Raw genomic sequence first — 26712 nt, 5'->3', positions numbered from 1 at the left:
TGAAGGGCCACAGGCTTGTGAAAGGCTGTTCTACAGGGGGACGGTCAGCACAAAAGCAACCTGGCTGTAAACCCTTAAACGGCTCAGGACCGCAATACCTTAAGGACCACCTCTCCCCCTAGGGCAGGCATAGGCAAACTCGGCCCTCCAGATGTTTGGGGACTACGATTCCCAACATCCCTAGCTAACAGGACCAGTGGTCAGGGGTGATAGGAATTGTAGTCTCAAAACATCTGGAGGGCTGAGTTTGCCTATGCCTGCCCTAGGAACCAACCCAGACCCTACGATCATCATGAGAACCTTGTTCATGTGCCTCCTCCACAAGAGGCCTGGATTGTGGCAACGTGAGAGCGGGCCTTTTCTGCAGTGGCTCCCCACTTGTGGAATGTTCTCACAAGGGGAGACTTGCCTGTCGCCTTTGTTTCATATCATTAGGCACCAAGTGAAAACATTTCTCTTCTCCCAAGCCTTTGACTAATTAAATAAGCGATGGCCTTTTAAACTGTGTGAGGCTATTGTTTTTATTTGTTACTATGTTATGTGTTTTCGTGTTTTTATATTGTAAACCGCCCTGTGTTGCTCAGATGAAGGATGGTATAGAAATTTAATAAATAAATAAATGATAGGGAATACTCTCCCCGCCCCTCGCTGCTCGCTGGAGAGAGTCTTGAGGTCCACTTCGGAGGGTAGCAGTAATTCTGTGGATTTCAGTAGATGGAGTGTAAGGTCCAAAATGGAGGGACCTGCTTGGGAAGTGGTGAGGAGGAGGTCTGAAATTTCATGGCCCAGCACCACAGCAGCTTCCTGGCAGCCTTTCAACTTGCAGAAGCTGTCCTTAACTCCCCACTCCAAGTAACCTAAGCACCTGCGGTCAAAAGAATGCACCCTCTTGCCCAGTTCACCTGTGCCTCTGCTTCCCCTCTTCTTCCACTTTTGCTGACTGTGTGTTGAATTCTAGACTGTAAAGTCCCTGTAGAAAGCACCACACCCACTGGCATTCATTCATTCATTCACATGCCAGAACATTTATTTCCCTCCTACCTGATCTAAAAAGAAATCCACAAGGGGACTAGCCATATAGAAACTCAAATTCAAAATATAAAAAGTAAGCGAATGGACTGTATTTTGAAGTGGTTATGGAGAGCAGATGACTCCCTTGTTAGCACAGCACCATTGTTTCTGGGCACAGTTCAACAGTGCTGGTTATAAAGCCCTTTTTGACTCAGGTCAAGGCTACCTGTAGGACCGTATTCTCCCATACAAAGCCACCTGGGCTCTGAGATCTAGGTGGCTTCAAAAGAGATTTAGACCTATTGTTGGAGGATAAGGCTCTACTAGCCATGATGGCTTGGCTCTGCCTCCAGAAGGCTCCTCCTTACGTTCTCCTTCCCTGTGGAAACAGAGTCTTGGGCAGAATTTTGCTCTGGCAACTATTTCAAATGCCGTCACTCTTTAGAGTCACAGAGCCTTTTGGCAGACTTCTCTCTGATTACTGCCCACCTCAAGAGACCTCTGAAATACCAAACTTGGAGCCAGACGAGTGCAGTGCCAAAAGAGCAACCAGCAGCACACACACAAACACACACATTTCTGCACCGAATCGGTTGTGCCAGTTGCACATCCACTCAAATCAAGAGAGCCATTGCTACCCTCGCAAACAACTCTTTAGCAGAAATCAAATAAAGCATTTACTCCTCGTCAATAAGTGATCCATTCTGGGTCCGTCCTGACTTAACAAGCCCTGGGAATTGCTGGCAGGCAGCTTTCGAAAGCACAGGCTGGTGGCTGCTTTGGACAGGGACATCTTTTAGAATCATACAATCATAGAGTTTAGAGGGGACCCCAAGGCTCATCTAGTCCACCCCCTGCAATGCATGGGGGAGGGGGGATGGATGGGCATTGGTGCTGGCTCCCCTCGCCCCCACCAAGCCAAAGGGCAGGAAATGGGCTCCTGCAAAAGGGACCTAGGGCACAGATTGGTAGCACAGAGTTATATATATACAGTATATATGTATATAGATGCAAACAGAGGCTGACTTTCAGAGGGGTGGGGGAGTGAAGCAGTGCTGTCAGGGCCGACTCTGAATTATAGGGTGCCAACACGCATTTCTGGGGGGTGGGCAAAGGGCCCAATCCACACAAACAATCTATTGACAAGAACGGTCAATTATGTACATATTATTTAAACTTTTTTTAAAAAAAGAGGTCTCCAGAGCACATAGAGGCAGTGATTTCTAAGGCACCCAGCTGCTCTGCAAGCAAAGCAAAATAAGATTAATGCTGTTACTACTACTACTAATAATAATAGAGGGAAGGGGAGATAAAGGATATATAAACCTGGAGGATATGCTGCCCTTTAGAGCAAACATTCAGCTCCTGCCACATCTGTGGTCCTATGGGAAGAAGAGTGGGGGGGTAGTAGCATAGATATTATGTTTGATCTACCTACAGATCTGAAAAGAAATGAGCCCTGAAAGTCAACTCTGCGCATGCTCAGGGACACTGTGCACCATGTATGGGTGTATAGTGACACTTGCTGCTCCGCCTCAGGCAGCAAAATATTTTAGCCTAGCCATGAGCTCACTGCCCAATTTACATTAGGAAGAACTTTCTGACTGTCGGACAATGGGACAGAAGGTGGTGGCCTCTCCTTCCTTGGAGGCTTGTAAACAGAGGTTAGGTGGCCATTTGTCAGGGATTCTTCAGCTGTGATTCCTGCATTGCAGGGGGCTGAACTAGATGGTCCTTTGGGGTGCCTTCCAACCCTACAATTCTATAATCCCACCAGGGAAAAACCCAGGTGGAGACAGCTTCAAATTCCTTCTACAGTGGTACCTCGGGTTAATAACTTAATTCGTTCTGGAGGTCTGTCCTTAACCTGAAACTGTTCTTAACCTGAGATACCACTTTAGCTAATGGGGCCTCCTGCTGCCGCTGCGCCACCGCTGCACGATTTCTGTTCTCATCCTGAAGCAAAGTTCTTAACCTGAAGCACTATTTCTGGGTTAGTGGAGTCTGTAACCTGAAGCATCTGTAATCCGAGGTACCACTGTATTAGCAGCCGCAAGTAAAGCAGACAAATCAATCACGAAATAAAGGACGAGCTTTTGAGACCCACAGAGCATTTTCTCAGCTCCGCAGTTAAAGAAGAAGGGTTAGGGAAGCACTGGAGGAAAAATGACAAACGAACCCCACCAAATCCAGCAGAGCTCTTCCAAGTTGTAAAAGGCCTTTTTTTTACATCTGGGCCCTCGGGGAAGATTGTTGCAGGGGGGCGGGGGGCGGTGTGGTGGTGGGGAGAGATGGCACAGTGGCCTGCTGCAACCAATTTGCAAGACACAGCGCTGATAAATCACTCCCTCTTGGATGCTCGCAGGGCAGCCAGAGGCAGGGCTGGCTGAGTGGGCAGCGAGGGTGATAAATGACTCCTTAAGAGAGGGAGGAACACCAGTGAAGCTTGAAAGAAACAACAGTGGGATCTCCACACACACGCACACACACAGGCCCTCACTAGCACTGCTTGATCTTAACTAATTAATTTTCTGCAAGTTCCCAGTACTGCATTTTCGGACAAGATGCTTCAGTGGCAAAACCTGCGCCAAAACAGATTATCTAGATTAGTTTCTACCTGGCTTGAGGCCTCTTTTTTTCAGAATAAGACTGTAATAAATAAATAAATAAATAAATAAATAAATAAATAAATAAATAAATAAATAATATAGGTGCACAAATCAATGCTCAAAACAGGACAGGGGGAGTGCTTTTGGGGAAGGGCCAAAGCTCATTAGTAGAGCATCTGTCTTGAATGCAGAAGGTCCTGGGTTCAGTCCTCAATGGCATCTCAAGGCAGGGCTGGGAAAAACTCTGGAGCATGGGTAGGCAAACTAAGGCCTGGGGGCTGGATTCGGCCCAATCGCCTTCTAAATCCAGCCTGCAGACGATCTGGGAATCAGAGTAGAATGTGTGCTTTTATTTAGAATGCATTGCTGGGTTATTTGTGGGGCATAGGAATTCATTCATATTTTTTCCCAAAATATAGTCCGGCCCCACACAAGGTCTGAGGAACAGTGGACCGGCCCCCTGCTGACAAAGTTTGCTGACCCCTGCTCTGGAGAGTCTGAACTGAGCTGGATAGACCAGCAATCCTATTTAATTCGGAACTTTATTCAAACAATGAGGATGAGGACCTTACTTTATTTTTAGGGGAGAGACTTTAGCTCAGTGGCAGAACATCTGCTTTGCATGCAGAAGGTTCAATCCCTGGCATCTCCAGGTTGGGCAAAGAAATATCCCCTACCTGAAACCCTGGAAAGCCACTGCTGCCAGTCAGGGTGGACCATTCTGAGCTCGATGGACCAAAGCTCTGACTCAGCATAAGGCAGCTTCCTATGGTCTTATGACCACACAGTGGCTTTAAGATGATCAACAAGCCCAAAACCATAGAATTGTAGAGTTGGAAGGGACTCAAGGGCCATCGAGTGCAACCCCCTGCATGGCACGATTTAACAGTAGCTCTGACCCTTCCTAGGGACGCGGGTGGCGCTGTGGGTTAAACCACAAAGCCTAGGGCTTACTGATCAGAAGGTTGGCAGTTTGAATCCCTGCGATGGGGTGAGCTCCCGTTGCTCGGTCCCAGCTCCTGCCAACCTAGCAGTTCGAAAGCATGTCAAAGTGTAAGTAGATAAATAGGTACCGCTCCGGCGGAAAGATAAACAGTGTTTCTGTGCACTGCTCTGGTTTGCCAGTAGCGGCTTAGTCATGCTGGCCACATGACCTGGAAGCTGTACACCAGCTCCCTTGGCCAGTAAAGTGAGATGAGAGCCGCAACCCCAGAGTCGTCCGCGACTGGACCTAATGGTCAGGGGTCCCTTTACCTTTACCTGACCCTTCCTGGGAAGGGAAGTCAGATTCCAGGAGATTTGGGGAGGGAGGGAAGGAAGGAGACCTGCTCACCCCTCCTGGTTGATGATGCCAGGTTAGATGCACTCCCCCAGTCACTCCGAGATGAACCGCTGGCAGGCAGTGAGAAGCAAGGAGGCCATATTCCTAGGACTGTAGTGTTGGAAGGGACCCCAAGGTTCATCTAGTGCAAGCCCTTCAAAGCAATTTGTGGCAGGAAGTTTATCAACAGTTCTTTCACAAGGTGTGGGGGCATCCCTCTGCTGTGGGAGAATCGCAAACAAAGCCCAAACAGCGAATGCCAAAGCAAACCAGGGTCCCCGGGTGTGTGGGTGTGTGTCAGCAAGTCAACTTCAACCGCCTTCTTTTTGAGGGATTAAATGGCTGTTGGGGTTGGAAGAGAGCAATCGCTGTGGCTATTTTCTCCTTTCCATTCAGAACCAAAGTTCCTGCCGGGGTGGGTGAGGGTGGGTTTGTGCATTGCTAGAACCCCGTGGGGCGGGACTGCCGGCGGGGTCTTTATTGGCAGCTGGAAAAGTCGCTGTGCTGTCCCTGAGCACAGCACCTTACTGTCCTCCCAATGTGCCAGGGGAGAAAATTAAGGGGTGTATCCATGGGAGAGGATCTGAACACACTCATTGGGGACACCCACTTCTTACAGCCAGCCATGTCGCCTCTGGAGCGAGCACACCTCCATGCTCACCAGGCAGCCTGGAATCTTAAAAGGGGCTCCTCTCTAAACAGCGCCATCCCGGAAGCCGTTTACTTGGTCACACTAGAGCGTGACCAAGAAAGATGCAGGCTGCTTTTTACATAGGCTATCAAGACATGGGAGAGTGTTGTCCTTTTTTCTGAAGCAATTGCATGTGTGCTTTTGGATCCAAGTCCTTTGGATCCAGGCCTGTTTAATTTGGTAAGGCAGTCGTGACTCAGTGGTTATCAGTATGAAACCTGGGAGGGGTGTGCAGCCCCCTCCCTAAACAACACACCCGGTGCAACTGCACTTCCATCACACAGTGTTAAATTTTAAAGAGATTTCAGCCGTCCGTCTCCCAACAACCATACCCAGAGTGACTGAGGCAGCCCAGTCAGATGGGCAGGGTACCAAATTATGATGATGATGATGATGATGATGATGATGATGTGAAGTTCCTTCCCCTGAGACGTGTGGCTGTCCCCCACACTTTTATTGACCTGGGATTCAACATTTCTTTCACTATGTAGCCTTGTTGTATTGTTTTTTTAAAAGGAAAAATGCAGTTTTTAGGTGTTCTACTTATCGAATGCATTTTTAGTATTGTGCACTGGACTTTAGGGTCAGGATGGTACATGAAGGAAATGAAACCAATTAATGCATCATATGGACTACAGAGAACACCTGAAATTCCATGGACTTCAACATCCAGATGAAAGCCTAGCCAGTGAATTGCATGTGCTTTAACCCATGGATCATTCTGTTTATGAGTAAGAGCATTTCCCTCTCTTCTACTCTTCCATGGAAGTTATACTCTTCCATGACAGAGGGGTCTGTTGATGGCTATTAGACAAAGCACCAAAGTCAGTTGCAGAGCATCTGCTGTGCATGCAGAACGTCCCTGGTTCAATCTCTAGGGAGGGCTGGTAGAACCTACACTGCTCCTGCCAGTCAGTGTAGATAACACTGAACTAGAAGGGCCATTGGTCTGACTATGGGGCTTCTTCTTCTGTTCCCACCATTCATGGTGGCCATATGGAACCTTCATGTTCAGAGGCAGTCCATCTCTGAGCTCCAGTTGCCCAGAAGCACAAGTGAGGAGAGTGCTGCTGGAGCTCAGGTCCTGACTGCAAGGCTTCTGGTTGGACACTGCACAAGAATATGTTGGATAAGACGGGCCGCTGGTCTGAGCCATCATCAAGGTTTGTCTTATGCTCTTAAGAAATCTACTCTGACCAGGTGTAGAGATGGCCACCAACTTGGATGGCTTTAGAAGAGGATCCGAAAAATAAATAGAGGAGGAGGCTATTGGCTGCAATGGCTATGCTTGCCTCTGCTGTCACAGGATGGTACGAGTGGGATCATCAAGTCCAACCCCCTGCAATGCAGGAAGATGCAGCCGTCCCATATGGGAATCAAACCTGCAAACTTGGTGTTAGCAACACCACACTCTAACCAACTGAGTTATTCAGTACATCTCTGAATAGCAGAGGCTGAGTATTGTAAGCAGGGAAAGCACTCATGTCCAGTTTGTGGACTTCCCAGTGGGGCATTTGGTTGGCCACTGTGAGAACAGGATGCTAGACTAGATGGGCTTCTGGCCTGACCAAGCTGGGGGGGGGGGGTTTCCTCTTGCATTGCTAAGGTGGCCTCTACCATCTAAAGTCTCTAAGTACTTGAATTATGCAGTTACGCATGAGCATCTGGTGCTTTTTTTTTAAAAGTTAATCAGAACCTTGCAATCTATTAGACAAGTGGTTCCCAAACTCCCCCCACTCCACAGTCCACTTGAAAATTGCTGAGGGCCTTAATGGTTTTTATGCCTGTTGTAGCAATTGTAATGAGCTGCACTAGATGCTGTATGATTATTAATTGAATCAAGATTAAACATCTTAATTCTAGCCTCCCATTGACTTTGCTGCTAATCCTCTCCACTACTCTCAAGTGTGGACTCTTCCCTCTGTCAATACTGGCCCTTCCCACTCATCTTCTGAATGGACCACCAGGTCCTAAGAACAACCGCTGCTTCTTCTCAGATATGGGATCACAGTTTGGAGACCCTCTTAATTAAACTAACTGATTCATCAATCAAATGACACAGCCCTCATTCGCTGGGTGAACACAAAACATCCTCTTGGAGGAGCAACTACAAGAGTTTATGGCTGCTTCAGCGACTTTTCAGACATTGACAGCAGGTGCCCCCAGCAAATTCCAGAAATTCCTCGCAATGCTATCAGAGGCATCTTTGCAAAATGTCTTAACAAAGGATCAGGGCAATTAAGTGACCCTCCCTCCCCCACAGTTGCCCCCTCCCTGGCTTTACTTTACCCTTCCTTTCCTAAGCCAGTGTCAGCTGAGGAACTGGCTGGTTGGGAGAAAGCTGGAGGGAAATGGGGCAGATGATGCCAATTTTGCAGCCTCAATCAAAGGCGGAAGAGTTACAACAAAATGCAATAGGATTACAGAATCAGGACCAATGCCAGAAATCAGCCCAAATCGACCGGTTTGCAAACAAACAAAAGCCACCATCATCATCTTACATTGAGTACTGCAGGTGAGAGGAGCATGGACTCTGTGGCAGGCCTGGTTCACAGAGTGGGAGGAGGGATGAAGGGAAGACCCTAAAGACCAGCCCTGAAGCAGCTGGATCGTGCAAAGGCCCATCTAGCCCAGCCTCCCACGGGTGAACCAAAAGAGAAAGGCTTCGTCTTGAGAACTAGCAGTAAAGACTGGGAGTCCTTTGCGCGCCTGCTCATCCTCGCCACCCCACCCCTTGTAAAATCTCGACGGAGAAGAAAGAAACTTGCGGTGGGTTGGGAGAGGAGGGGGAAAGGGAGGGGGGAGTCGCATTCCTTGCAGCTTAGATGGCTGGGCTGAAAAGGAGGTCGCTCCCCCCACCGTCTTCGGCTGCAAAGGGGAGAAACCCCACCCTCCGCGGCCCCCAAAGAGCGCGCTGCCTTGCGCGCCCCGGGGAAGGCGAGGGGGAAGGGAGTGTCCCCGCAGGGAGGAAGGGGGTGTCGTCCCTACACCACGAGGTGGGGGGTTTGAAGGAACCCCCCCTCCACCGGAATCCATATCCCCCTAGCATCTTGGCGCGCCAGCGTCCACGCGGGGCAGCTTACCTGCGAGAGCTCCGGGCTGCAAGCGGGCGCTTCGCTGCTGCCGCTCCTTCTGCCACCGCCTGCCGCTCGCGCTGTTCGCCGCCGCCGCCTTCGCCGCCTGCCCGGGCTGGGCGGGGGTGGGGCGTGCAAGCGCATGCTTAGACTCCTCTCGCCGCCCCTCCGCTCCGCGCTCGTCCAGGATCGGGCCCGGGGGAGGCGTTGCTGGGGGTGGAGAGGGGGCCTTCTGGCCGAGGCGCTTTGGACACGCGGGGAGGGGGGCTGTGTTTGTGTCTCCACGCCAGGGATGGTTCCTTTCCCCTCCCCTCCCCGTTCTCTCTTTTAGCCTGGGAGGGGGCGCACTTCCGAGCCGGTCTGTTTTCCCGTCCCCCACCCCCGCTCCCACCGGTAGTCCCGGCCGAAGATGGCGATGGCGCACCGGGAGGCGCAGGAGGCTCACTCTGCAGCCCCCATGAATCATCCCACGGGCGAGGAGAAGGCGCACGGCCCCACTTTGCATTGCTCTCATGAACTCGGGTCTCAGGAGCAGGCGAGGTACGCGAACGCCTCTGAGCATACGCAGAGTGTATCGCTTTGCACTGCTCGTGCCTCCTTGTTTGCGAGCGAGGTGCGTGTGCCTCTAAGCATATGCAGAGTGCTTTCCCCGGCCACAGCAATGAGGCTTCACCGAGACCGTTCGCCAGCAGAACTGGATGTAAAATGAGGGAAAACCCTATCCTTTGTGACGCCCCCTTAGCTCGTGCCTTGAGAAGGCAGTGTGAAGAGGATTGGGGGGGTGAGATTCCAGGCCCACTGCAGCCCTCACCCCTGGAGGAAGCCTACTCTGAAGACATCTGAGCTGCTAAGAAAAGAATGCCTCTTGGGTGGGTATTGCCCACCCCTGCTGGCTCACTGCCTCCATAAGCGCAAAACTCAAATGTTGGCGACATAAACCATGTACAAATCCAAGCCAGCCAAAACAGCTGAAACGGAACAGCACTACCAGAACCCCCAAACTCACCCTTTTCAACAGCTTCTCCCAAAGAAAGCCATTAAGTGTTATTAGACACTGTCTGAAAGGGGGAGCACTTTGTTCACATCGCACTACAAAGTGTGTGGCAGGGTACACTTCAATGTGGAGAGAGGGCAATGACATGGGGGAAGCCACCAAAAAAGGCTCCATCTCAGATGTGAACAGGAGCCTCAGGGAAAATCTCAAAGGCTGGCCAGGCGGATGGGCTTGCAAAACATTCTCTCCCTGACTTCCTAATTGTGCCAAAGAACCCCTCCAAGACTGAACCAACTTCCGGCAGTCCATCAGCCTCTCCCACCAGCATCAAACGCAAGAGATGGCCAAGTGGACCTTAGAGGAAGTCACTCTTCCCACCTGAACACTTCACCAAGCCTAGTCAGAAGCTGGAAGCTCTCTGAGCAGAATTCCCAGAAAGGCACTCTGCAGTGCACATCAGCTGCCAACACATAGGAAGCTGCCTTTTACCAAGTCAGACCCATTGGCCTGTCTAGCTTAGTACTGCCTACACTCACTGGCAGCTGCTCTCCAGGGTTTCAGGCAGGGAGTCTCTCCTGGCCCTACCAGGAAGCCATTAGGTAGATGCTTAGTGCTGAGCTGTGGTTCTTCAAGGAAGCAAAACTGAGTGATGCAGGAGCCCTGCCCCTTTGCAAAGGAGGGGTGTAAGATTTGGCTTTCCACTTGCTTCCCATGTGTTCGCTTGCAGTTTGCTGACCACATATGGATGCATAGCTAGGAGGAGGTCAGATTCTGGCCAGAATCAAGGCCGGAAAACAGATTTCAGGAATGAGTAGCCATCCTTGGACCTACCTGCTTAATTCGGACTAGGTGTTCTGGTCCAGAGAGTGTTACGCCTCACCATCTCAAAAGTTACACAAGGGAGGCATCCTCTTTTTTGGCAGGGGAAGGGGGAATGTTTTGCCCTGGCAGCCCTGCTTTTGCCCATAAGCCTGAGACGCATTTCTTTCATGTTACAGAAACTTCCCCCTTTTCCTGAAGGGCAGCCCTGACTCATCCTTCAAAATGCATCTTGATGTTTAATTGGAAGTGAAAAGCCAGCGCTGAGCCTCGCTGAGCTGCTGGAGACATGCGGCCGTGTTGCTAGGCTGGCGTTCGGCCGAGGGAGGCGCAGGGCAGAGGCTGCGCTCTTGAAGAAGCTGGCCGTGAGGCCATCTGCCTGGGACAGGCACTCTCAAGGAAAAAGACAGAAAAAGGGGGAAAGGGGCCCAGCCCAGATGAGCTTCCTGCCCTGCCAAAAATTTTTTGGCTGACGCAGCAGACGTGTGGCTTCGAAATCCCATGTGGGACCCTTGCTCAAGTCACCTCAACACCATATTCCAGGTACCAAAGACACACTTCTTTTTTACTAAAAAATAAAACAAAAACAAAATAACCAAGGTAACAGAGCAACTCCTGTATGAGGAAAGGTTGCAGAATTTGGTGGTACTTCTTTTTTAGGACAAAAAGCAAGTAAGAGGCAACATGATGGAAGTTTATAGAATGATGCATGGCATGGAAAAAGTAGATACAGTGGTACCTCTGGTTACATACTTAATTCGTTCCAGAGGTCCATTCTTAACCTGAAATTGTTCTTAACCTGAAGCACCACTTTAGCTAATAGGGCCTCATGCCGCCGCCGCTCGATTTCTGTTCTCATCCTAAAGCAAAGTTCTTAACCCGAGGTACTATTTCTGGGTTAGCGGAGTCTGTAACCTGAAGCGTCTGTAACCCGAGGTGCCACTGTAAAGAGAAGCTTTTATCCTTTCCTTAACTCTAGAACTCATGAGCTTCCAATGAAGATGAGGGTTGGGAGATTCAGGACAGATAAAAAGAAGCCCTTCACATAGTTTAAGGGTCGGACAATGGAACTCACTCCCACAGGATGCAGGGATGGCCACAAAACTGGATAGCTTTAAAACAGGATTAGACAAATTCACGGCAGAGAGCGAGCTATTGATGGCTGCTAGCCATGATGGCCATGCATTCCACTGCTGGAGGCTGTAATGCTTCTGAATACCAGCTGCTAGAAACCACAGGAGAGGAGAGTGTTTCTGTGCTTGGATCCTGCTTGTGGGTTTCCCATAGGCATCTGGTTGGCTCTGTGAGAACAGGATGCTGGACTAGATGGGCCATTGGCCTGAGCAAGACTCTTCTTATGTTATTGAAGTGGAGGCATGCAGCATTATCCATCCCCAAACTTTAAACAGAAAAAAGAAGGCTGTGAGCAGCATTGGAACACTGTTTACCAAGGAAAGGTGGCATCCCAAGAAATGATTATTTATTGCATTTATTTTCCACCTTTTCCTCCAAGCAGCTGAAGGTGGCTTACACAGATCTCCCCCTCATTTAATCCCTACAGCAGCCCTATGAGGTGGGTTAGGCTGAGAGGCAGCGACTGGCCCAATGTTATCCAACGAGCTTCATGGCCCAGTGGGGATTTGAGCCCTGGTCTCTCCCAGGTCCTAGTCTGACATTCTCACCATTATATACTACACTGGCTCTCATGATGATGATGAATTACCTTAGAAAAGCTTATCCCAGGGGTGGCTAATCTCAAACTTACATTTGTTGCTGAACTACAGCCCCATCATCCCTGGTCACCTGCTCTAAAAGATACTGTGGATTCCTGTAGATCAGGAAGGAGCAGGCCTCAGTTTTGTGAGATTCACCTGCTCACCCCCTCCTCCAATCCACTGGTATTTTAGAAATTATTTCACAAAATTTATACAACTGCTTGATGGTAACAAAGAAACCTCAATGCAGTTTGCAAAGAGAATAAAACAACACAATTATCAGTAAAAAAAACCACCCTGTTAAAATGACTCTTTAAATAATTCAAAGCATAAAATAAACAATAAACTAAAACCAGATTGGAGCAGACCTCCAGATTCTACAGGGAGAAGAGGTAATTGGGAAGACGACCTCCCCATCACTGTAAAACAACACTTGCCAATGTGTCTCTGTCCGTCTGTTTGTCACACACACTCTCCTCTGACCCTGAAGGACTCATCCACCCTCAGGGGAGGTTGCCTGCTGTGTCTCTGCAAGAGGTACTGTTCTGCCTTTGTTTCCACTTTCAAAGCCCATGTCTTAGCCATTGGGCATTCACACAGAGGCTTGATCTGGCCATACAACACTGAGGAATAGAGGTTGCATTTTAAGGAAGAAGTCCAAAGCTTAGCTTCTTTTAGGATGGACGGACGTAGGGCCGGGTGCTGCCCTTAGGAAGGTAACAGTTAAACGCCGCACGACAGAGACACACCAGAGGCTCAACACTGAGGGGTGAGGGTTCCTTTCTCCCACCTGTTATCTGCCTGGGTTTTGTCATGACTCATGCGACTGGGAATTGGGGGGGGGGGAGAAGGGGAAAGGGAGCGCTAAACAGCTATTTCACTTAGAAATGTCACTCCTCTCCATGACTAAAGCCACACCGCTGCCCACTCGAGTTGGGGCTATTTATACTCTGCTTAATTGCAAGCTCCCTGATGACAATTCCAGCTCTGAGCAGTGGGGCTGGGACTGTCTTCTCCCACGCTGATTTGTGGGTGGGGGAGGGAGAGAGAGAACTCCTCAAAAAATGGTAAACGGCTTACATTATAGATACGAACAAATATGCTGTTAGGACCTAGGAACCAGAGCAGGCTTGCCTGCGCAGCCTAGGGAAATAACAGGCCTTCTGAACATGTGCAGAGCACCTCTCCATCAGCACAGAGGAAACATAAGCAACACAGGGCCAGAGGGGGAGGAGGATTGTCTAGGAACTTCAGAACCTGGCTGCTGGTTTTGAGGCAGTGCAAACACTCAAGGGCCAGGTGTGTGGTGTTTGTTTTCAAATTCAAAGTGGAAGCAAGGACAGAATGGCACCTCTTGCAGACACTCGGCAAATAGCCTCCCCTGAGGATGGAGCCCTTCTCAATTACAGTCTTGGCTGGTGGTTATTTCCTAGGCATCCACAAACAGATTTCAGTTGTGTTATAGGAATTCTAAGGTCTTATATATATACAATAATTGTTCATAAATGCACAAGGCAAACACACATGGATTAGTGTCTGAAACAGTGCAGGAGAGCAATCCTGAAGCCATTTTGACTCTTGCAAATGGACCTCAAATATTTCTCTGCAAGGAGGAAGGAAATGGGAAAAGCTTTCTAGTTGTCTTTGGACTGTAGGGGCTTACACCTCCCTTTGCAAATACAGCCTGGCAAGTATCTGTTAAGCTGAGCAAACTATCAATATATGTAAGAGATTCAGGAACTAAAGGCAATTTCAAAAGTCTATATAAGAGCTTGCACACCATTGTTCGGGGTTCCTCTCCTCCCTTCCTGCATGGGGGGAGTGGGGGACTCTGTTGCAACAGTTTAATGAAGATCATGCTTAGCAGCTGCTTTGCTTCTCAATATTCTCTGGTTGGCCTCTGCTATTTTCTCCTACCGATAGAGAACCTACATAAGGACTCTATACAGGCTCTTGGATACACCATAAGGGATAAAGGAGCAGTTTTTTTCTTAGAGCAGTTGGTAAAACTCACATTTCCTGTAACTCCAAGGAAACAGCAGCCTGTTTAACCACAGAAAGAAGCATAGCAACCATAGTTTTCCTTTTTTCTCCAGGTACTTTGTTCCTAGCTTGGTCAAGGGACACTTCCACTGACTGCACTGCTCTTATAAGATGTGAAACTTCTACAATGACCTGTAACTTTCTTTCCTTTTCTCCCACTTGCAGGAGCCCAAGCTTCCCTGGAACCAGTTGCCACTGGCCAAGTTGGGCTCATTCCACACTCAAAATGGTGGCAGGTCTTCCCTTTCCGCTTCCTGGCTTACTTACGTGGTACAGTGGTACCTCGCAAGATGAAAAACGCGCAATACGAAAGGGTTTTTCGTTTTTTGCGTTGCTTTGCAAGACGATTTTCCCTATGGGCTTGCTTCGCAAGACGAAAATGTCTTGCGAGTTTGTTTCCTTTTTTCTTAAAGCCGCTTGAAGAGGTACAGGTGCGACGGACTGTGCTTCGCAAGACGAAAAACCGCGCAAGACGAAAAGACTCGTGGAATGAATTAATTTCGTCTTGCGAGGCACCACTGTATCTGTTTGTTTGTTTATTTGTTTGAATATTTATATACCACTATGGGAAAAGATTCCTGCCTGCAGGAGCTGCTGGCAGTCAGTGCAGACAACACTGAGCAAGATGGACTGATGGTCTGATTCAGCATAAGGCAGCTTCCTGTGTTTCTATGGAGTCCAAGCCTGCTAGATGTTCCATCAGCTGTGCAAACGTCTACAGGTAACTCGCGATTTGCACACATTTAACTTGTATGCGCCTGGTATATTTAAGAAGAAGAAAATTAAAAGGGGGCAGGCACCCAGGGGGAAAAAAAAACTTTGGCAATCCCATTCACCATTGCACCCTGTGTGCTTTGATTATACAAAATTTTGGTTTTGCACGCTATCCCCAGAATGTAGCCCCCTGCGTAAGTTGAGAGTTGCCTGCATATTCTACCTGCCCAAAGCAATTTAACAGAGACCCATCACTGAAATAAAGGCATAGAGTCTTTATTCACAATAGTCATTAAATAAATTAGGCATACATATACATATGTATAGTCAAGAGGAATGGAACAGGACAAAGAGAGACTGCCAGATAACAATACAGAGAACAGCGTTGTTTTTTAGGCTTGTGACTGTCATGAAGCAGCTTTTGGTGTTTGCTGAGAGGAAGGGAAGGGTGTGAAACAAGAGCATAACAAAGACACAAGGCCCTGGAAAAAATATATGTGCTAATGGCCCCATCATTCTTCCGAGAGAATGCTAGTGCCTTTTTGGGGGGTGAGGAGAGCAGCCCCCGTAAGTGCAACGACGTAGTCCTTGTGTTGCCCCAGCCAGGTGTTCAGTTTGTCTGCATGTAACAAGGGTAGCCTGCCCAACAATCCTGGTGTCCTCCAGATATTTTGGACTACAAGCTCCATCAGTCTTGGAAGCCCAAGACATCTGGAGGGCATTAGGCTAGGGGAGGCTGGCCAGGATTTTTCAAGGCAAACCCCACCCCATCCCCGCAAAAAATAAAACCTTGTTAACATACAGTAGCCCTCCTAGGTGGAGCAGCCTTCAAAATAATGAAGCTCCATAACTCTCCAAGCAGGATTACCACCCCCAATCCCTTGTCCCGAAGCCCCCCACCCCACCTTTCCAAGGGCATCCCTGGCCGCCTAGCATGGCTCCTAATGTGCCAGTTGGACTATCTACGACAAGTACAGATATAACAGAATGGTGGCTTTCTCTGGGGTGCCATGAGGGCTCTATGTGCTACCGGTCAGGTTCTGCTATTGAAATGCCCAAAGTGAAGACTTCTGAGTGGATGTGCTGATGGTGGCTCTCTCCTCCCGGAAGGGGCTCCAGCTGAGATCGGTCATTGCTGAGTGAGCGGCTGGGTCTGTGCCTGGCGCTTGGCTTTGGTCTGGAGGTAGCGGCCTTTCCCCTCCTCGAAACGCCTCTTCTCATCTTCTGTTTCTACCTGCCGAGCAAAGACAGAACAGGTGTGGGCACGGTCGAGGTTGGATTAAGCTGGCCCTGGAACCCAAAGCACATGAGGGACAGGCAGGGTTTTCCCAGCCACTTATTTCACTGTGTTTAAATTCTTTGACAAAAGCGGTTCTCGTTGTATTCTTACAACCACTCATCCTTACGTTGGCTGGCTAGGTTAAGGGGAGGATCTTCCACAGACAGGAAACATCTGTCAGTCCTCATCCACAGCTGCAGGAAACCAAGGGGTACCCTGGGATCCACATTTCAAAATGTTAAGGGCACATTTCCAGTGGGTGTTTTGCAAGGGATGCCCTCCAGATCCTTGGAGCTCTCCCATTCCCTTCAGCTCCCTTGTGCCTCTTTGGTTCTCCTTGTAGTTTTAGCAGCAAAGAAAGATGCTAGAAGTAAGGGATGGTGGCTCAGTAGTAAAGCACCTGCTTTGCACAGAAAGTCCCAGATTCAATCCCCAGCAGCACCAGGTACGGCTGGAAGAGAACCCCAAAGAGCCATTGCTGCCGGTCAGTCTAGACTATACTGAGCCAGGTAGACAGACCAGTATAAGGCAGCACCTGATGTTCCTAGGGCTCTGATCATTTCATCTCCCAGCCCTTGTTTCTGGGTCCCAACAGAGCTGCTCACTTGGGGTTGCTCCCTGGGGTCTTCAGGCTCTGCTCCTTTCCATCTCAAACCCATGTTCACAATGGCTGGGCGGGGGGGGGGTGTCAAAGGATGCAAAGGAGTGTCATTTCTGTTTTGCTACCTGCCCCTGCCTTGCCCCAACTCTCTGCTGGGGTGGCGGCAGCATTGTTTTTGCTGCTACTTGGAAGTACTGTATTTTATTTTGTTTCAGTGTTTATTAACATGAAATGTTTGCTTGCCATATTGATATTAGCATGACTTTTCATTTAAATTGTATTCTGTTTTGCAACTGTTCATGCATTATCTTGATATGTTGTTAGATTTTATTCTGCATGTTGTTGTGTCCTGCTTTGAGCATGGTCCCACCATGGAAAAGCATCATATATATAAATTCAGCTTGAATTCCACACAAACACTTTTTTTTTTGCTTGTTTGCTGTGGCCAAATTTACATGCAATTAATTTGTGATTGCTAAGTGATTCCACATCGTTTGTGTCATTTTGGGGAGGGGGGAGTGGCAAAAAAGTGACGACAGTGAGTACACAATCACATTTGCCTGCCTGAACTCTGTCCCTGTTTGAATCCACATAATTTCCAGTACTGTTTCCCATTCTGATGAGATTCCACAAGAACCATACCTCCCACAAACCCCACTTCATTTCACATACCTAAACATCACACACACTGAATCACACTGCCTCGCGGACCAGCAACAACTCCATCACTGCAGACGCAAGGCAGAAGGAAAATTCTCATCTGCAATCATATTTGCTGTGGTTCCTGCATTGCAGGGGGTTGGACTAGAATATCCCTTGGGTCCCTTCCAACTCCACAAGTCTATGATCTGCTCTGTGCCAGCTGGTCATTAAACAAAGAACTGAATTTGTCCCCAAGTGTGATCCTCCTGCTTCTCTCCCTGTCCATTTCCCCTTGTGTTTTTTGAAAATTGTAAGCCTGAGTGGGCAGGGTCTGTCTTGTTTTAACTGACTGTATGTAAGCCAATCCGGGAGCCTTTTTGGCTGAAGAGTGGGGGGTCCAAGTGCTCCAAATCAATAAAACAAGAATCTGCTTGATTTGCACACTCTCCCCCAATACAATACTTGAGCCTGCACAGAATCTGTGATGACTGAAGGGGTGGGGGCGAAGAGGGACAAAGGATCAAGCTCTGGCCTTGGCTTTGGCAAGCCCTTGGTTTTCCGATCCTCCGTTGTACATCAGAGACAAGGACATTCCTGGCACACCTGCCAACTGATGCGACAATCCCATATGCAGGGACGTGTTTTACACGCAGAGGACTTGTGGCTGAACCCAGGTACTTAATCACTTGTAAAAAGGCACATGCCAGGTGGCTGGCAGGCTCCTTGGTGGTTTAGTCAGAGGCAGCCGGGGGATGTTTCTGGATCACAGTGGTTATTATGCACCAGCCTGGCAGGATGATTCCCCCAGGAAGAGTGGTGGCGCTAATGAATCGCTCCCTTCCAAATGAGTCCTCTGTGTTTATCTGCTGCCAAGTAGTGTAACATTATCTTCCAGATGGAAGGGAAGATCTTTGGCCCTGCATTGCTGGATAAATCCCTTGCCCCCCACCCCAAACATACATATGTCACTCAGGAGCTTCCAAGAGGCACCTGGTTGGCCACCACAGCAAAGCCAGAGCTGGAACAGATGGGCTTTTATTTTATTTATTGCATTTATATCCCACCTCTTCCTCCATGGAGCTCAAGGTGGTGCCATGTGGTTCTCCCCCTGCTCATTTAATCCCCACGACAACCCTGCAAGATAGGCTGAGAGGTGGTAACTGGCCCAAGGCCACCCAGCGAGCTTCATGGCCGAGCAGCAGATTTGAACCCTGGTCTCTCCTGAGCCCTAGCCTGACACTCTAACCACTACACAGCGCTGGCTCTTGGCAATATCCAACTGCAGGGCTTTCCCAAGCCCCCTTCCCAAACTTGTCCACCTTTCACCTCCATTGCTCTTCCTCCTCTGCCCCTTTCGCCCTGAGGGGGCCTCTCATCTTGGTGGTGAGGAACATTGTGACTCTCTGAGGATTTCCTTCCCCCATTATGGAAACCATGCAAACCTGCAGGAACCACTCACTTTGGGGAATTTGAGCACACTGTTTTAGAATGCTAACACTTAACAGTTAATTCAGCCAGCACTACAGAATCTCCAGTTGAACTCTGTGCTGTTCTCTTAGCTGCCTTCCCCAACCTAGCTGGTGCCCCCCTCTGGTGTTTTGGACCGCAACTGCCATCCACCCCAGACATCATGGCTTGTGCTGATGGGATCTGTAGTCCAAAAACAACTGTGTGTGGGGTGGCACCAGACTCAGGAAGGCTGAACTTGGATTCAAGCCACACATTAATGGAAAGTGTGTGTCCCTTTCTAGTTTTGTCATGGAAGCCTGTGATACAGAGCAGAGCCCTGGTGGTGTTGGTGCTGCTTAACCCCTTTCCCCAAAGAGCAATTCCCCACTTGATGTAAGAACATGAGAAGAACCTGCTGGGACATCCCTGTGGCCCTTCCAGCCCAGCCTCCTGTTCAAGCACCTCCACAGATGACAATCTCCTGCTACTACTGTACCGTGGTACCTCGGGTTAAGTACTTAATTCTTTCCGGAGGTCCATTCTTAACCTGAAACTGTTCTTAACCTGAAGCAATACTTTAGCTAATAGGGCCTCCTGCTGCTGCCACGCCGCCGGAGCAAAATTTCTGTTCTCATCCTGAAGCAAAGTTCTTAACCCGAGATACTATTTCTGGGTTAGCGGAGTCTGTAACCTGAAGCGTATGTAACCCGAGGTACCACTGTATTTCAAGAACTTCCTGTTGTTGGTCTTAATGCTTTTAACAACATGCCCCCCCCATTCCCCTTTTAGCATCCCTTGCTGTCTGCTTGCACTTCTTTTGCCAAAGTTCTCTTCCATTTGGACAAGGCTTCTGCTTTTTGAAGGAAGCTTCCTTGCCTCTAATAGATCCTTTGACTCTGCCCATTAACCACACTGGCATCCTCTTGCGCTTGTGGTACCTTTCCTGATCTGCATTACACACTCCTTTCTACCAATCTCCTCGTTCTGAGGACTTCTTTGAAATCGAACGTGACAGTGCTGGATTGTCTTGGTAATTGGCCATTTACATGGATATTTAATTTAATAGTACTATGGTCACTGTGCTCACAATTGGCTCAACACTGCTATAGGCACCTGCAAGGTGTGTGTGGGGGGGCTGCGACAAGAGCTTGGAGGGGTAGGAAAAGGTCCACCAGCCCCCTCCTGGAATTTGCAGCTTCTTGGGACTGCTTTCCATCAACAAAGGTTGGAGTAAGTTCCATGCAACTGTGTCTAATATGAACCTTGGCCTGCATTAACTCTTCCCAGCATCATAACGTAAGCCCAGTTTCAGAATATTACAGGTGGGTGGTCACCCTGCAAGTGACATTTGAACCTGGGATTTCCTGGTAACCCAGCCTCATATGGCACAGTTCAGTAGCAGCACTCCTCCCTCTGCCCCCTGCTGAAATGACCCAGTTAAAATGCAGAACGGCCACACAGCTTGAAGAATTCCTGCCAGCTTTGCCCCATGCCTGCCAACCTCCCCCCCCCCTCCGCAGGAGACCAAACTAAAAAAGTCACCACAGCCCCTTGCATTGCAACTGCCTGGAGGCTGTTCCTCTCCCCACCCCCAGAAGACCCAGAGTTGACCTAGAGAGAGCATATTTTAAGATGGAAAATGGCAGGAACTACCCCCCATAAGCAACTGCAGCTAAAATTCCGACACACCCAACCATCCCCTGCAGAAGTTAACTCAAGCCAGCATTCCTCCAACACAATTGGTGGTTAATCAGAGCCAGGCCTCAAAGCTCAGCCCTGGAATTCAGAAGAGGATCCTTCCCTTTATTTACCACCACTGCCTCCTGCTGAGATTATACCTACTGAAGCCAAACAACCCTGGGGGACAGGAGTGGGGCTGACCCAAAAGTCAGCTAGCAAACCTGGGCCTGTCCTCTCCCTATTTCAAGCTGTCATTGAATCCTTCAAGATTGCCTCTTGGGATTAGGGGCTGGAAGCATGGCTCCACAGCTGAGCTGGTTTGGGTGCATGAGGTCCCAGGTCCAACTTTGCCTCCCCCCTCCCAAGTTTAGAGATGTGTTTGTTCAGCTTAGATTTCAAACCACGCCTGTGGAACCGCTGACCAGCAAATTCTTAACAGGCCAACCAACTTTGTGAGTGTGGCTCAGGCCAGAGCCCCATTCTGGCAGCTCCAACATCTGGAGGGTGCAACTTTGCTTACCCCTGGGCTAGAGAATGGAATGGCCTGGGTGGCTGGGCTGATGTTGGATCAAGGGAGGGAGCCTGCACTATGTCAGTCTTGAAGCGGAATGTGGGTGGAGAAAGCAGACAGGCACTCATATTAATACTGAAACTGATGATGAGCTAAATTTCATAACCTCACAGTTTGCCTAACAATTTCCTAGCAAGATGGGCCAATATTATTCATGAGACGGGGTGACAGCTGCTAATTTAGACATCAAAACAGTCTAAAATATTAAAGGGAATCAGACAAATCTAGAGAGGGAGATCGATAAATGACTGTTGGGTTTAGAGACCACAGAATATCAGATGCTGTGGAGGGCGGGAGAGACAGCTGTTGCCTTCATATCCTGCTTCCTGGTCTTTCCAGAGGCATCTGAGTTGCTAATAGCTGGGAGCAGATATCCACACCAGAGGGGCTTTTGCATGGCGTTCTAGGGAGCTCATGGGCAAGGCAAGAGTTGAACTAGGGGGCTCAGTCTCTTAGCCAAAGGTAGCTTTGGAACCCTGCCCCAAGGGACAAGGAATTGGCTACATGGGCCATGATGTCATCCTTTGGACACCTACATTCTAGGACTCAACATTTAATTTGCCTCTCAGGACTCGCTGCCCTCAAACAGGCCCACCAGCAGTATGTGGGCACAGCAGATCAATGGAAGATCTCAATTCTCATTAACTAGGTGTTAGGTGCAGCTGAACCTCTGGTTAGATGTGGTAGTGAGCTTCGGAGAAGCACTGAGCAGCAAGCAGGAGGAGCCCAGTTTGGTTTGGCAATGCGAAGCAGCCCTCGACGTGCCCCCTGGATGCCACAGCAGCGGGGAGCCTGGGATGAGAGACCTTCGCCTGGAAACTGCACAGCGGACCAGCCTCAAAGACAAACACATCAGTTCAAGGAACTCGGAACACTGCAATCCAAGAAGATTAGCATCTCCGCACTGCTCAGCATGGGGTGGGGAGCCCGTTTGCCAGAAATTTAATTCTGGCTCGAGGGAATACAGCGGCTTAGAGCAGAGGCAGAACAGAACCCTGGAAAACATTAACATACAGTGAAGCCACCTTCCTCCGACTCAGGCTCCATTGCATCCATCCATCCAGCCCCAGCTTTGTCCACTCTGACTGGCAGCAGCTCTCCAAGGCCCCAGAGAGAGAGAGAGAGAGAGAGAGAGAGAGAGAGAGAGAGAGAGAGTGTCCTTCCCAGCTGTTCTATTGCAGGTGTCAGGGATATAACTTGAAGCCTTAGCCATGTCAGTCAGGCCCCCTTCGCTTCTGAACTTCCGGGACTTACTGAAGACTTCATTCCAGCATGCATATTAACTGAGGTCTGATTTTATAAGTTTTAACCTGATTTTTAACCTTTTCTGTATTATAATTTTTGCACACCGCCCAGAGATGTTTCTACTTAAGCAGTATGTAAAGTGTTTAAATAAATAAATAATGGCTTTAGGGAAACACAACACAATGCTAGCCAGGGAGTTGTGTGTTCAGTTTGGCTGATGCTGGAAGCTGGAGAGAGAAGAGACAGGCGTGCTCTGTGCTGGAGGGACCTAAAGATGTGACTTGGGGTTCCCCTAGAACCCTAATGGGGAAGAAGCAAGGTATGTTGGGGTGTTAATGCTCCCATTGGGGTTCCTATGGAGAATAAATGCTTTCCCAGCTGGCTGATAACATACTTTCAGCTGCCTCGCTATGCAATTGTTGTGGCTGTTTTAAGATGTTGTTTTGCTGTTATTCCTCTTGTTGATGTAAGCTGTGGCTTGGAACATGGTGTGTAAGAGTGGCAAATAAATATATAAATTTTAGGCTACATCAACGATCTACTCTGCCCTGATCATACCCCACCTAGAGCCCTGTGTCCGCTTCTGAGCACCACAGTTGCAGAGGGATATTGACAAGCCGGAAGATGTGTAGAGAGGCCAACCAAGATGATCAGGGGCCTAGAAAGCAAGCCTGATGAGGAACAGTTGAGGGAGCTAGGTATGTTTAGCCTAGAGAAGAGGAGACAGAGAGGTGATATGATAGCCATCTTCAAATATTTAAAGGGCTGCCACATGGAAGATGGAGCAGGCCTGTTTTCTGCTGCTCTAGAGGGCAGGACCCAAATCAATGGATCCAAATTACAAGAGAGTCTGACTAAACATTAGGAAGAACTCTCTGATGGTAAGAGCTGTTTGACAGTGGAAAGGACTCCTTCGGAAGGTGGTGGTCTCTCCTTCATTGGAGGATTTTAAACAGAGGTTGGATGGCCATCTGTCAGGGATACTTTAGCTGTGATTCCTGCATTGCTGGGGGTTGCGCTAGATGACCCTTGTGGTTCCTTCCAGCGATGCGATTCTATGATTCTATGAAACACACAGGAAATAAATCAGAGCCTTGGCCTGGCCAACAGCCGTATAAGAATGGAATGTTACATGAAGTGGAGCTGAGCTGACTTTAAATTCTATGAAGGCAATAACAAGCTCCAGAAATAAAGAAAGGAAGCACATTTTGGGGGGATGCCCCCCATTTTATAGCACCAAGAAATTTAAGTGGGGTGTATCTGTGTGTTTCGTTTAATGTTAAGAACAAATTATATAAACACTACTCCGATAGCAAAACCAAGCCGAGTCGACTAAATGCTTTGAAACACCGGGGGGCCGGGGGAGAGTTGAGTGCTGTTGGAAATCAACAAGGCATAATATATTAATCGAGGAACAACTCTCTCACTCAGCTGTTTCTGAGCGGCTGAGTGAAGACAGCTAAAAATAGGCAATAAAAGGGAAGCAGGACTGACAATAGTGGGTTGGAAAAGTAAACCAGGAAGACTTTTTTGGGGAGGAGGAACGTTCAAACATCGATAGAAGCTGGAGGCCGTTTGGCTCCAAATTCTGCATCAATCCTACCTTAATGCTTATAATTAAAAAATATTTCAAGAGACAGTAATGGGACAAACACTGTAGAAATGGTTAGGTGTTTTCTTATCATGGGTTTTAAGGGGACTCTTTGGAGACACTAAGGGTGGACAGAGAAAAATATACAGGGTTGCCGGCTCTGTATGTTCACCAAAGAGGCATGTGTATTGAGTGGGATAAATGATGGTGGTCCAGCGGAGAAGCGGGTAGGGTGTTTAACCCTTTCTCAGCCGATTCTCACCCACAAATGCTCCACCAGATCACTTTTTTAAGAATGCCCCCCTCCCTGTCTAAGCCAGGCTCTGACTGGAAAGAGATGTAAACTCAGTGGAGGGGAAAGCAATCAAGAGGTGGAGATGCGGCAACTGTTGGGAAGAATTGATGGGCCCAGGAGAGATTATGCATGCCTCCTTCCCTAGAAATGCCCCTTCTGCCCTCATATTTGTGTTAGGTTGGCAGAAGTGGGTCTGGGAAGCTACACTTGCTTAGGTAGCAACATGCAGTTATGGTAAAGGATTGGAGAAATAATTCTAGAGACGTGAAAATCGTTTGAGGGGGGCATCTCTTTCTCTCTCTCATTCACTCACTCACACACAAATCTTTTTGGTTCAACTGCTTTCTCTAGCCAAATAGGTTTGGCAGGTTGCTGTAAAAGCAAAACAAAAAACCCCACAAAAACCTGTCAAGCCCATTTGGTCAAGGGCAAAACTAAGATGAACTCTCCCCCCCCATACACACACCACATCTCTCTTTCAAACCACTTTCAGCTCTCTGAAAAAAACAAAACAAAATGTGTCTTTAGCCTAATTTAAGCAGCTTCTTCTCTCTCTTTTTTCCATGCTGAATTAAGAGAACAAGATTTTGCTGGACGGAACACAAAAAAGCCCCAGGGACATTGCATAAAGAGCTCAACTGCGTAAGACACATCATCTCTGACAAACGAGAAACTTGAATCCATGTGACCTCTCCACCCTGGAAGCAGAGAGGGAAAACACAACCCTGGAGGGCGTTCACAATGCTGCGTGTTTTGTTTAAACAATACATTGAAATGCAGCTGGAAACGGCTAAGCAGGAGGGTTCTGTGTTTGCTTTCAAATGCTTCTCACCAACAGCGGGAGTGCAGTCTCCCAGGATGCTTAACATCTCTGAAGTCATCTAGGAACATGTGCCAAAATGAGGGGCGGGAAGAGAGAAGAGAAGGACTCGTAGCCAAGTTCTGCAGGACCAAAAGATGGGAGGGGGGACTCGTAAGGCTTACCACCAGCTGTGGGACAGGGAGCGGCCTCCCCTCCTTGCTTAGGGACACATAGGTGAAGAATGCACTGACAGCCCGATACCGCTCCTGAGACTCATCCACAAAGGGGTCAGCATCCACAAAGACCTCGATCTCCATGGACTTATTGCTCGTGAAGGTCATGCGCCCAGAAATTGTGATCACGCTGCCTGTAAGACACAGAGGAGTTCATCAAGCTTGGCCCACAGTAGTTCATGCCTGGGTTACCTTCAAGACTGGGTTACTGCAGTGGATTCTATGTGGGCCTTCCCTTGCATCAGATCCAGAAGCTGCAGTTTGTGCAGAATGCTGCGGCACAATTGCTAACAGAAGTAAAGACTTGTCCGCACCTCTGCTCAGAGATCTGCACTGTTTGCAGATTTGCTCCCGGGCCAAGTTCAAGGTGTTACTATTGGGATACTAAGCCCTGAATAACATGGGACCAGACTATACCTGCGAGACTGTCTTACCCTATATATGCTCACTCAACCACTTCAATCTGCAGAACTGGCATTGTTAGGAGCATCACCTGTTCCGCTTTTATAAGAAATCAATCTTTTGGCATGGCAGTACATGCGCTTTGGAACTCCTAGCCTACTGACACCAGGCAGGCGGTTTGACTCTTTTTGGTGCCTGCTAAAAGCTTTTTGGTTTAGACAAGCCTACCCAGATATTTAGAATGCAGATGTCTTTTTAGTTTGTTGGTGGTTTGCTTTTTTTTTTAAATGTTACTGCCTTTACTAATAATCTAGTTGTTTTATTCCTTTTGTAAACCTTTTTATTCGCTACAATCATGCAGTATATAAATTTTATGAAATCAACCAGGTTCTCCAACAGAAGGCAGAAAGGGCAGGTGAGGGGCCAGAATGCCAAGCAGCACTTTTGATGCAGGGAATCACACAAGATGAGCTCAGGGAGTCTCTCTTATGGCACCACATGTAGGTTCATAGTGGTCATGCAGCTCCCTTTTAAATAGCAGGGTCCCAAGGAGGAATTCCATGCTTCTTGAGTGTTTAGGTCCTATAAGAACATCGGAAGAGTCTGCTGGATCAGGCCAAAGGGGATCTATCTAGTCCAGCATCCTGTTTTCACAGTGGCCGACCAGATGCCTGATTTGGAAACTCACAAGCAGCATCTGAATGAGAGAGTCCTCTTCCCTTCTTTGGCTTCCAGCAACCAGCATTCAGGTGCATTGCCGCCTCTGACTGTGGAGGAAGAGAATAGCCATTGTGGCTGGAAGCCATTGCGAGCCTTCTCTTCCACACCAGGCGTTGTCTGTTCAAAGCAAGTCTTTTACCAAGGGTAAAATCAGTAACAGTGGAATTCATGTCAGTGCCATGCACAGCAGCACTTTAGGTATGTGCAAGAG

General features: G+C 48.6%; 2 protein-coding genes and 1 long non-coding RNA gene across 10 annotated transcripts in view; 1 reads left to right on the top strand and 2 right to left on the bottom strand.

The window, feature by feature from the left end:
* Positions 1-8820, bottom strand: part of GPR153 (G protein-coupled receptor 153) — a 60345-nt gene extending 51525 nt beyond the window's left edge. For all 3 annotated transcript variants that reach the window (XR_014551629.1, XR_014551630.1, XM_083628689.1), the window contains exon 1: positions 8716-8820. The gene's annotated coding sequence lies outside the window, so the exon portion shown is untranslated. The remainder of the gene's footprint in view (positions 1-8715) is intronic.
* Positions 8821-9137: 317 nt separating this feature from the next.
* LOC310769603 lies at positions 9138-15779 on the top strand. 3 transcript variants are annotated; one of them, XR_014551726.1, is made up of 3 exons: positions 9138-9246; positions 10699-11062; positions 14852-15779. It is a non-coding gene; the product is annotated as an uncharacterized lncRNA (long non-coding RNA). The 3 variants fall into 3 exon arrangements; XR_014551727.1 differs by lacking the exon at positions 14852-15779 and adding an exon at positions 14443-14544; XR_014551728.1 differs by lacking the exon at positions 14852-15779 and adding an exon at positions 14452-14528.
* Positions 15252-26712, bottom strand: part of ACOT7 (acyl-CoA thioesterase 7) — a 65285-nt gene continuing 53824 nt past the window's right edge. For all 4 annotated transcript variants that reach the window (XM_083628892.1, XM_083628891.1, XM_083628893.1 and 1 more), the window contains 2 exons: positions 25329-25513; positions 15252-16225 (listed from right to left, as the gene is read on the bottom strand). In XM_083628892.1, the coding sequence (XP_083485018.1) occupies positions 16121-16225; positions 25329-25513 (290 nt within the window). In that variant the 3' untranslated portion in view covers positions 15252-16120. The remainder of the gene's footprint in view (positions 16226-25328; positions 25514-26712) is intronic.

This window comes from Podarcis filfolensis, assembly GCF_964270895.1.
Source record: "Podarcis filfolensis genome assembly, chromosome: 8".
In the NCBI taxonomy this organism is placed as follows: Eukaryota; Metazoa; Chordata; class Lepidosauria; order Squamata; family Lacertidae; genus Podarcis; species Podarcis filfolensis.
The sequence above is the reverse complement of the archived record's forward strand: the minus strand, read 5'-3'. Positions and strand labels throughout refer to the sequence as shown.